The sequence below is a fragment of the Camellia sinensis genome, chromosome 7, assembly GCF_055761805.1.
Source record: "Camellia sinensis isolate YWXY chromosome 7, ASM5576180v1, whole genome shotgun sequence".
Lineage (NCBI taxonomy): Eukaryota > Viridiplantae > Streptophyta > Magnoliopsida > Ericales > Theaceae > Camellia > Camellia sinensis.
In genome coordinates, this window is record NC_138967.1 from 59,114,560 (window position 1) to 59,126,889 (window position 12,330).

Below are 12,330 nucleotides of genomic sequence, written 5' to 3' on the forward strand. Positions count from 1 at the left end.
TCTCCCTCTTCCTCTTCCCTGACAAGAACTTTCAGAGAAAAAAATAAGAGAAATTTTTAGGGTTTTGCCTCTTTCTCGTCATGTATGCGTTCTTATAACCATCAAAAATCAAAACTTAGATCTAATGTCTAACACACTTATCAACTTGAATTTATCGATAATTTTTTCTAATTAAAAATTTTAATATTTTAAAAAAATCTCTAAATATAAAAAATATATATTAAGAAACATTATTACAAGTAAAGATTATTGCAGTGAATTCATCCGGACAAAATTCTAGCATTTTTTATGAACTTGGGCAAAGTTTCATACTGTGAATCTGTGGAGGCGTTCTCGAATCTATTTCGATAATTTGCACCGTTCATATTATAAAGTTTATCTAGTAGATTATATATGAAAAAATTTAAATTAATTAAGCATCTATAACTAATAATAAGATCCTATTTATATTTTAAAAATAATAATAATTAACATTATTTTAATAATTTTTTTTAAAAAAAAAAAATTATGGTACACGAACATGAGACAAACTTAAATCGGAGCGTCGCATCCATTTTTATAGGGAGGAGGGTGGGTTGGTACCCAATTCAAGGGGTGTGGGGGTTAGGTTGGAGTGGGAAGTAATAATTGGTCAGACATGAAGGGTGGATGGTGGAGAGACAGACAACCGAGCCTGTGTGTAGTTGTTGTACTAGGCTCCTATTTTGAGGGTTTAAGATCTTTTCACTTGCTGCTTTGTCTTGCACTCTACAGTTCTCTTCACCTTCAAGCCTCCTTCAAAGCCCAACTCTCATCACTTTTCCAAATTGTTAGGAGTAGCAACAGGACCCCAAAAACCCAAAGAGCTACAACATTGATAGAGATAACAGAGTAAGTTCAAAGAAATCAAACAATGGAAAGGAAAGAAGAAGTAGCAGTAGTAGTAGAGAACAAGCAGATCATATTCAAAGGGTACATAGAGGGAATTCCAACTGAGTCAGACATGGAGTTGAAGCTTGGTAACAAATCCAAGCTCAAGGTTCCTTCAGAAGAGGAGGAGGGGGGTTGCAATGGTGCATTGGTGGTTAAGAATCTCTACCTCTCTTGCGATCCTTACATGCGCGGTCGAATGCGCCACTTCTTCGGCTCCTACATCCCTCCTTTCGTCCCCGGTTCGGTAATTATTTTTATTATTATTGTTCTGATTTTCTCATCGATCGATCAATCAATCCAAATCCATGTTGTTTAACCCATTAACATTAATAACATATGTTTAATTTGTATGATTACTCATTCAATTTCCTGCTAATATATCGATTTGTATGATCAGTTTGATACTTTTGCTAAGACATTTTTCGTTTTTTGTATATTTGTGAAATTGGGTAACTCTATTAGATTCTGTTTGGATCATGGGTGAGAAAAGAAAAGAAATGATTGTGGTTTAAGAAATGAGTTTTTCATTATTATGAGTGGAATTTCTTTTTGTTTCTTGGGCAATCTTACACTTCATTTGGATCATAGCTTAGGGTGAGAAATAGATAAAAAAAAATTATTGTGGTTTCTCATCTAGGTGAGAAAAGAAAAGAAATAATTGTGTGTTCTCACCATTATGTTTGGATGAGTAAGAAAGGAAGATATGTAAGAGCGGATTACAAGTAAGATTTCTTGTTTTTTTTTTTTTTTTTCCTTTTCTTTTTCCATTAATATTTTAAGGGTCAATATTGATATTATAAATATTTTATAACCAATCAACTTGTTTCTCACCAAATCTCACCACTTTTATGAGAAATAAAATAGGCTTAGTGAGAGATTCTGTTTCTCACAATTTGTCATCATTTCTTACTATTTCTCACTGTAACTTACCAACCAAACATGAGAAAAAAGTTACATTTCTCAAGATTTCTTACTATTTCTCACTCAACTTACCAACCAAACATGAGAAAAGAGTTCTATTTCTCATAATTTCTTATCATTTTCCACCAAATCACTCCATCCAAACGGAGTGTTAGTATTGTAGAAATACACAATCACTCAGTTTCTCAGTAATCTATATGAGAGTTCTCTTGCTCTCTATTTCTCGTTATTTTTCGCTATTTTTTACTTCAACTAAAAAACCAAACTTGAGAAAAGAGTTCTCTTTTTCTTCGTTTCTTATCATTTCTCATTAAATCACATTATCCAAATGGACTGTTGATGCCAGTATTCTCACTATATAATATATATGAATTTCATCATAATTTCATACACAATTGTCACTGTGTGCCACCCTCCACAATTGCATAATTGCTGGTGTATTTTGGTGAAGGTGATAGAAGGGTTCGGTGTTTCCAAAGTTGTGGATTCTGATAACCCGAATTTCAAACCTGGTGATTTCGTCACAGGGATGACAGGTTGGGAAGAATACAGCTTGATCAAAAAACCAGAACAGTTGAGAAAAATCCAGCCAAATGATATCCCTGTTTCGTACTATGTGGGCCTTCTTGGTACACTATCTTTCTTGTTTCAAAATCTTGCCATCTACATAAAGTTATAGCATGATTTGATTGCTTAAATTATCCAACTGCAGGGTAGCTATTTGCACTCACAAACATGTATGTAATAATAGTTCAATTTCCGTCACCTGTGAAGCACACACCTAAAGACATGCCAAAGAGGGGGAAATTCAACTCAATTCGAGTAGTGTGTACATTATGTAAACAATCTGAACTAAGGTGCTTCTCATTCATTGAAAATGCTTTGCCTAGCTTGTGCTGCCTTGTCTTGCTTGAAGCAAGTCCCTGTTGCGGTACCTCATGTTGCTTCAATGGCTGGATTGGTGCTCATAGCGCCCTGACCTCTTATGTCTTAACCCTTAAGTTTAGATATGGTCTTATCAACAAGAATTTGTTATATTAATGCAGTGCTTTTAGGATGAAAACATCCTATCAATTCTATCACCAACTAGTAAAGATTGCCAATTCAATAGTTATAAAGTCATTAAAATTTGATCAGTCAGCTTGACCAACATAAAACCTTTTTCTATAACCGTGATCCTTTTTTCCCGACTCTTTTTTAGAGGGAGGCCCTGACATATAGGATCACTCCTAGTAGTCAGTCTCTTTAGATGTTCAGAATATGTTTGTTGGCTCTCATAACTTCCCTTTCTACTTTAGACCAGTGCACAAGGCTCCAACATGCAGCAATTTCTAGGAGAGGTATTAGGTAGGTAGCCTTACCCCCACTTTTTAACTTCATCTTGTTTTTATTTTTACTTTTTCTGAGGAGGTTGTTTCTCGTGACACGAACCCACACCACAATGTTGCAGAGTGGATAGTATTTGTCATCGCTCTAATTCATGACCTCTAATTCTTATTGACATAAAACACATTGTTATTCTATGGGTGGTGCTAATGCAGCAAATGCAAAAATTGGATCCACTCAATTTTTAACGAAGGACAAAATTGCTCTTGAATAATCAGACAACTTAATTTTTCTTCCATATCGTATTCTCTTGGCATGGCCAACTCCCGCTCTCTTCATCTTCCTTTCTCACCCTGTGGCGTCTCTCCTCTCTCACCCTATCTCTTCCTTTCTCATCCACTACCGACTTTTGTTTTCTCTTTCTTCTTTCTCTCTCTCGCTAAAGATCCATCCATTCTCCTCTCCCCCTAAACCAATCTCTTTCTCTCTCTCTCTCTCTCAGTATTATTCTCTCATCAACAATGTCCTAATACCCAAAGTTTAGAGGCAGATGCATGCCTACACCCGTCTCAGTATTGCTGCCTCAGAAAACTTCCTTTAGAAAACATTAACACAACATCCATTGATTTTGCTTGGCATCTTGGTAATACTTGATACATGCTTGGCTTGATGTCTATTATATATGTAGAGCTATCAAGCTTTGATCGTTCAGTGCTCTGCTTTTAGTGAGGACTAAATGGTGGTGTGGCAACACGTATGATGTCATCACCACTGTTCACTGTGTTGCAGTGATTGAGTTGGAGGTCTATTCTTTATTTGATGCTGGAAGGGGGATAGACAGTGCAGTGGAAGTCGGCAAGAGGGAGAGGGAGCGAGATTGTTCACTTTTGACGGGGACAGTGGTGGTGAGGGAGGAAAGAGATAGACTAAGAAGCACGGATACGAACACGTGACACGACATAGACACGTAAATTTCCAAAAAATGCAGGACACGTGCAAAAAATATAATTTTATATATTTATTAGATGTCATATTTTTAAATGTGTAATATGTATTTTTGACAAATTTAATTCTATCAAATTTATCAACTTTAGGTATGTTATTTTAGTAAAAAAAAATTAAAAATCTTAATTTTTTTTTGAAAAAAAATAGTCCTCAACGTGTCCTTACATGTCTACAGCTTGTCCCAGCGTGTCTGGAGCATGTTCGGCGCGTGTCCGTGTCGGACACTCGTACGTGACCTCCGGAGAGGTGTCCGTGCTTCATAGGAGATAGATCAGTCGGCTTGCTAGATGGGTCACCATAGAGAGCAAATAGTCACCAATTACAACAATGATGGGTCATTGGCCTAGTGAGAGAGAGAGGGCATGGGTAAAAAAAAACAAGTGATAGGGGATGTGCTGATTGGCCTTGGTGGTTGGTGAAGAGAGAGTGAAACTGGAGTAAAAGAATGAGAAGTAGACAAAGGAGGAGAGAAAGAGTGAGTCGTCTAATTGGTTTAATGGTAAATTTGTCTCTAAAATGAAAATTGCGTGGCTGTAGCTTTTTTATTCGTGGCATTAGCACCACCCTTAGTCTGCCTTCATAATTCATTAGTATTTGCGTTTTTAAATTTATCGGACCAGATTTGTTTTCCTTTTTTTTTTTTCATGTTAAATTTGACTTGAGTTGGTAAAATCTAATTGCTCTGTGGTTTCAAATATGAACATGTTTCATATCACTTCTTTTCTTTGGCTAGCGGTCGGGTGAACCCTTAAACTGGAATAAACAGAGCAGCATCTACATTTGTCCCATTAACTTTTTTTTCTGAAGAAATAAACTTGACATACCTTAACTGCTTTGCGCATTTGTCTATGACAGTCATATAATAATGTTTCATATTTCTCAACCTTTAGTTACCTCGATGAAACAGTCATGTAACTCAATTTTGCACAGGTATGCCAGGTTTTACCGCTTATGCTGGATTTCATGAGGTTTGTGCCCCTAAAAAAGGAGATTATCTTTTTGTCTCTGCTGCATCAGGAGCCGTTGGTCAGCTTGTAGGCCAACTCGCTAAGCTACACGGATGCTATGTAGTTGGAAGTGCTGGCACAGACCAGAAAGTAAGTTTCTTTTCACGCTTGTCTGAGCAAAAACCATTTATTGGAAAATAACAGAATGTTTTCTATGGTCAACGAAAAACAAGTTTATTTGAGTGGAAAATGTTGGCCACTTTTAAAATGTGAAAAATGTTTTTCCAACTAAAGTTTTACCAATGCCACGACATTACCATCACTGCCATTACTTCCGCCATTACCATCATTGCCGCCACCGACACCTCCACATCTGGCCCGCTGCCACCACCACCACCAATATAACCATTAGTACATTAATGTTGGCCACTTTTAAAATGTGAAAAATGTTTTTCCAACTAAAGTTTTACCAATGCCACGACATTACCATCACTGCCATTACTTCCGCCATTACCATCACTGCCGCCACCGATACCTCCACCTCTGGCCCGCTGCCACCACCACCACCACCACCACCAAACCTAGGAAACAGTTTTCTAGGAAAAATATTTGTTGGAAAAAGTTTTTCATAGAAAATGTTTTCTGCCCAAACAACGAAACATTAGTGCATCTTTGTAGTAGGCTAGGCTGTGTGATTATTAACTGCTGTTCTTCAAACTGACAAGAAATATAATTTCTTGAATGGGGGCATATTAGGTTGATCTTCTGAAGAATAAGCTTGGGTTTGATGAAGCATTTAACTACAAAAAAGAGACAGACCTTGATGCAGCATTGAAAAGGTCAGTAAGAGTTCTTTCAAAAAAGTGTGTTGTATGGTAATATTTATGTAAACTAAAAGGGTCTAGCCAGAAAAGATGATTTACAATGTTCTAGCACACTAGAGAGTATAGATTGAACTACACTTTCAGATAGCTTTATATTATGCGATGCCTGAGAGAAATTATTTTGTGATCGAATTTTTCAGTAGGCTCTTTCATGCAATTATCACGTGTCTTCCTGATAATTCATCATTTTACTGTTGGACTGTCTCTACCTCTCCTGCACCCCTATCCAATGGGCACTAAATTGGGCTTACTTTTTTTAATTGATTCCACAACAATTATTTTCCTCCGCAAATATTATCTTAGGTTCCTTGGCGAAATTATTTTGGGTGCTTACCATACAAACATGCTGACAGACACATGTATAGAACAAATATAATTTTATTTTATTTAGGTACAAATTATTAAGCCCACTTTTGATGCCACGGGGGCAAGGTAGGAGGCATCAACCCTATCAATATCAAAATTCAATTGGAAACAATGATTGCGTATGCGCATGAATTACTTCAAGATAAAAGCATGAAGAAACTGGTAGTTTTGCTTTTACCTTCAACCCTTAGTCTTCAGCATTTTGACTCCTCAATTACTGCTCTGTTTGTTTAAACGGAAAATATATTCTAGAAATTTTTTTATGTATTAACGAAACGCAACGGACATGAGAATTCTAATAATGTAATTTCCACACAGAATTCTAATATCATCTTTGGTTGGCATGACCACCACCATCCTACTTAGATACGTAGATCCAAATGGAGACATCAACAAATTACCTACAGCATCGAGTAAAGAGGAATAATGGAAGCTAAGAAATCATGATGCCAACCAAAGATGTTATTAGAATTCTCTGTGTATATAGTTCAATGGTGAAAATAAAATTTCACTCCACCTTCTATAATTGACCATGACAAGTTCATACAAGTGTGTGCTATATACATATATTGTTCATTTATCCTTTTCTTAATAAGCATAAGGCTTTAGTATCAATTCTATCTGCACATTGCAGTTACTATAAGAAACGTCACAATCATCTTGATATATGGAAAAATATTAATCATTTTTATGAGCGAGCCAAACAATGGAAAATGTTTCCTGGCGTTCATTTTCATGGTTGCAACCAAACATGAGAAAACGAATCATTTTTCTAGAAAATGTTTACATTTTTTGCCAAAACAAACGGAATGTAAAGGTAAAAAAGTCCAAATCTGTTGTTCTTTCTATAACTTCCCATATAATTGATAAAAATTGGAAAGACAAATGAAATGTTCAACTATTCAATGTGAATTATAACAGCATTTGAAGGTTCAAATCCATCATTTGGAATGATTATGTACAAAAGGGAAGTTGGGTTGAACCTGGTGGATGGGCTTTTACCTAAATTAAAAAAAAAAATTAAAATTAAAATCATGCACTCTTTCTTTGTCTAGTAAATTTCTGTTGAAATATTGATAAATAAATACTTGGTGAGCTGCAACCTCCCTAGCATGGCAAGTTTATTTATTTCATTTTTTTGGTTTAGTCCCTAATTGAAAAACCAGAGCCACATTATTTACTTAAAAAAAAAGAAAAAAGAAAAAAAACCAGAGCCACATTGGTTAATCTAGATTTTGGAAAGGAAAAATGCAAGAGGTCTCACATGGGCGTGTGGGTCCCACACCCATGGGAGACATTTGGTAGAACATTTGGTAAAACATTTGGGATATCTAGCATTACTCATTGGAAAGTTGTATAAAATTGTATAAAAAATTCTCAACTAAATTTTTATATTGTTTTTCCTAGATCCTGCAAGTTATTATGTTGCTACAGAGGTTTCATCATGTTCTTGGTTATTTAATACACAGGTTCTTTCCGAAAGGCATTGATATTTACTTCGACAATGTAGGCGGACCTATTCTTGATGCTGCACTTACAAACATGAGGATCCATGGCAGAATCGCCATTTGTGGGATGGTATCTGAGCAAAGCTTGTCTAATCCCCGAGGGATTTACAACGTGTTCAATCTCATATCCAAGCGCATAAGGATGCAAGGATTCCTGCAGAGCGATTACTTGCATTTGTACCCACAGTTTTTGGAAGATGTGATTAGTTACTACAAGCAAGGGAAGATTGTTTACATTGAAGATATGAATGAAGGGTTGGAAACTGCTCCGGCTGCATTTGTTGGGCTATATTCTGGGAAAAATGTTGGTAAGCAGGTCATTTGTGTTGCTCGTGAATAATGTTATTCTTGCATAGCATAGTTGTACACTGGAAAAATTGTTGGTAAGCAGGTCGGTTGTGTTGCCGGTGAATAATGCTCTCTTTTCTTGCATAGCATGGTTGTACACTGTGGTGACAGATGGGAATTCTGTTTTGGGTTTACAATTTATTATGCTTATTATGACACTTTTCTTGAACTTTCTATTTATTAAATATTGACATAACTCAAATTTGTGGTTTTTGATAATTTTATGTTTTCTTCCATTATTTTCCTATGTATCAAAAAATTAGTATAATTAGTTGTTTCTTATTTAGATTAGGTTTTATTTTATTATAAATAACATTGCAGGTCTTAAAACAAAACAATTTTATCAATGATATTGAGCCCAATTTGATCTTTTTTGTTTTTTCCCCTTCTTTTCTAGTAGAATTCAATTCTTGAATTTTGATGTCTCTGCAGATAAATAAATAAATAAAGAGACAACTGAATTTTGTGTGTGAAAAATGGCAGATGCAATCCACCAACATTGATCAATACAGCTTATCAGTGCACTAGTCTTTAAACTCCAAATCTCTTTACTATTTCTGTTGAGAGGAGCTTCATTTAATTTGTAAATCTTATAGATGAAAAAAAAATAAAAAAAATAAAATGAATATGGCTAGTAAATTTAGAAGCTAACACTTGCAGGCTGAACAATAATAATTATAAAAAAAAGTGAAAATGAAGTTTAATAGCCCAACCCAATTTAACACTTGAAACTCAATGTATCCCGCAAAAATAAATTCAATTTCATGCTCGCATACACGCTGGCACCTTTTCCTTAATTTTTATTTAATAAAATATTCTATGCGGATGTTTATTAAGTCAACTCTTTTCTATGATGTTTTTGACATGGGACAAGCTATAAAAGCAAAAACAAACAATCTAAGAGCAACTCGAATGATTGTGACAAATGCCTTGCCAAATACCTTGTCAAAAAATGACAAAATCAAATTTGACTTAAAAGTTAGCAAAACTATCTATTGTCACATCTGCTTTCTTACCATAATCTAACTGTTTTTTCTTTATCAAATTTCTAAACTATTTACAGAAAATTTTTATTAACATAAATTGGTCTGGAATTTTATTAACATGAATTGGTGCACCTAGTGAACCAGTCTAATTTGGAGATAAGACAAAGAAGAAACAAACAAAAAGGCATGGAGATTATAGACGATCTTGCAGAGGGCCATTCAGTGGCTGGGCAAAAATTAAGCCAAGCAAATGGCCAGGATGTTGCAAATGTAGGCCAATTAAAGGAAATGAATCAGACCCAGTGGGATCTGATTGGTCAAAAAAAATTATTTTTTTTATTATTATTTTTTTTCATTCAATTGCTGCCCCCAATGTGGAGGTGGGGGTGCTGGGGGTTACCCCCACTGGGGGTCCCTAGCAGAACTGCCAATTAAATAGCTTTCTAGTACAACTAATTTTAACCTAGATTAAGAAGGCTTTGTCATGCCTCCAAGGGAAAGAATACTAGGAATGGCAACTGGCCGGGGTGGGGAAGGGGATCACACTCCCCGTCTCCGATCCTCGATTGTGAAAATCTCCCTAGCCTCGACCCCAATCCCCGACGGGGAACCTACCACCATCCCCATTCCCGCCCTCTATCGGCGATCGGGTTTCCCCGACCCTGGAAATTTCCCAGCCCAAATCTGTTTCAACAACACCATCAACAACATCATCATCAACAACAACAACAACATCATTATCATCATCCCCAATTGTTTCATTTTCAACATCAACATATCAACAAAATCATCAACAGATCATAAACCGAAAAAAATGGATAGATACAAACAGACATATATGTATACATACATACACAAACAGATATGAGATTTGTGCATCTGTGTCAGAGAGAGAGAGAGTGGACGATCGTCATCATCAATAGATCCACTAGCAAAAAAAAAAAAAAAAATGGACAGATACACACACAAATACATGTATACATACATACACAAGCAAATCTGAGATCTATGTATCTGTGTCACGTAGAGAGAGAGAAAGAGAGTGAGTGGACGATCGACGGTGATGGAGGATGGAGGAGATCGGAGGAGGCGATGATGGACGAAAGAGGACGATCGGCGTCGCAGACAGTGGCGATGGACGATGGAGAAGGACGATCGGAGGTGATGGGTGGTTGTGACTACAACGACGGAGGCGATGGATGACGGAGAAGGACGATCGGCGTCACGGACAGTGGTGGTGGCGCTGAGGAGGAGGAGAGGTGTGAGAGTGAGAGAGAGAGTAGAGGGAAGAGAGAGACACAGAGGAAGACATAATTGAAATGAGGATGAGGGTTTAGTTTACATATGTATATATATATATATATATAGGGGTAAACTAGTAATTTCACTTCGGTGACAAACGGGGACGGGCCGGGTATGGGGCTGGGACACTTATTGCCGTCCCTAGCCCGAAACTAATTGTGGATTGATTTTTGAATACCATCCCCGCTCTGTTGGGGATATTTTTTTAGGAAAAAACCGCTTAAATCGGGGTTGGGAAGTCGGGTCCCCATCGGGCCGGGTTCAAGTTACAATCCCTAAAGAATACTGACGACTATTAATTGGGTTAACAAAGCATGATTGATGAAGGCCCTTCAACAAATTAAGGCCAAACCAAAATTGATGAAGTAATTTCATCAATGGATCAAGGAATGCAAACACTTATTTATGAGGAGCAAGGTATGAAACTAATGTGGCTAAAGAGGTTGATACACTTATTTTTAGAGAGTCAAGATATGAAGATAACATGACTATAGATGATTTTTAAAGCCAATAATAACTAAAATAGAAAATCAATCCTTTTTGTCAAAGAATGATGAAATTCATTTGATAGTCTATTACTGTTCTTAAGAAAAACATGGCTAAAATTGATGAACAACTTACTGTTTATGAATTTAATATTTTTGACATCATTCAAAATGTCAAAAGATACAAAATTTTAAAGCCAATTTACTATGACTTTTATTATTCAAAATTTGTTTTGAAATTGCAGATCGCACTCAAAATATAATTTTGATGAGATGGCTAACAAAAAAACAAGATCCAGATAATACTAGTGAAATGGGCTCGCACAAGTGCCCATTACAGATAAATTTTGAGGCCAGTTAGATAATTAGACATATATTTTTGTGGGTGTTGATTTCCGACCATACAACCAAACGGGGAACTTAGTTGAAGAGCACCAGTAGAATAGATTAGGCCCAAATGACCTGGCATAGAAAGATAAGAATCCGGCGGTGGTTCGTCTACTCGGGGGCACTTCGACGATTAAGTCAGTAATCGAAATATCTCTCAAAGATAGTAAATTGTGCTTAACTCACAAGAAAGAACTTACTGCTCACAATATATCACCCATCTGAGACCCACGGGGGTGCCTTGCTTTTATAGCCAGCACTAACCTGATCCCTGTAGAAGCCTCACTTTAGTGGACTCTGGCTTGATGCTTATCCTAGACTCTTAACTAGATTGGGATAAACTCCATAAGAGCTTTATCTTTATCCCGACTGAGATCCTCTCCTATTCTAGGACTCTTGTCCCTTATCCGCTTATCTTGGATTCTGGCACCAGAGGTGAACTCAGCCACAAAGTCGGCCAGAATCTGGCCTTTAATTGCTGTTCTAGGCCTTAATTCCAAGTCATATTGGTCCAACACTATTGCCCATCTGGCTACCCTGCTTGTCAGATCTCCTTGCTGCAACAGGGACTTCAAAGGATGCTCAGTCAGTACCACAATCTTCTGGGCTTAGAAGTAATGATTCAGTTTTTTTGAAGCCATCACCAAGGCTAGTGTCAACTTTTCCAAGGATAAGTACATGGTCCTTGCACTTGTTAGAGTTTTACTCACATAGTATACTGCCCTTTGTTCTCATTTCTCTTCTTTGATTAATACTGCACTCACTGCATGCCCTGAAACTGCCAAGTATAGGAACAATTCCTCTCCAAGAATTGGATTTGACAGAACTGGAGTTGTTGTTAGGTACTTTTTTAAGTCGGTCAAGGCGACTTCGCACTCCTCTGTCCACAAAAAATCTATGGCCTTCTTTAACAAACTAAAAAATGGTTTACACTTATCAGAACTTCGGCTAAT

At 36.7% G+C, this 12,330-nt stretch overlaps 1 protein-coding gene across 1 annotated transcript; it reads left to right on the top strand.

Annotated features, from left to right (window-relative positions):
* Window positions 1-520: 520 nt before the first annotated feature.
* On the top strand, window positions 521-8,436 carry LOC114318834 (2-alkenal reductase (NADP(+)-dependent)). The gene is made up of 5 exons (XM_082878005.1): window positions 521-1,156; window positions 2,285-2,462; window positions 5,095-5,261; window positions 5,868-5,950; window positions 7,831-8,436. Exons 1-5 carry the CDS (start codon window positions 893-895, stop codon window positions 8,207-8,209), a joined length of 1,071 nt encoding a protein of 356 aa, XP_082734131.1. The 5' UTR covers window positions 521-892; the 3' UTR covers window positions 8,210-8,436.
* The last annotated feature ends 3,894 nt before the right edge of the window (window positions 8,437-12,330 follow it).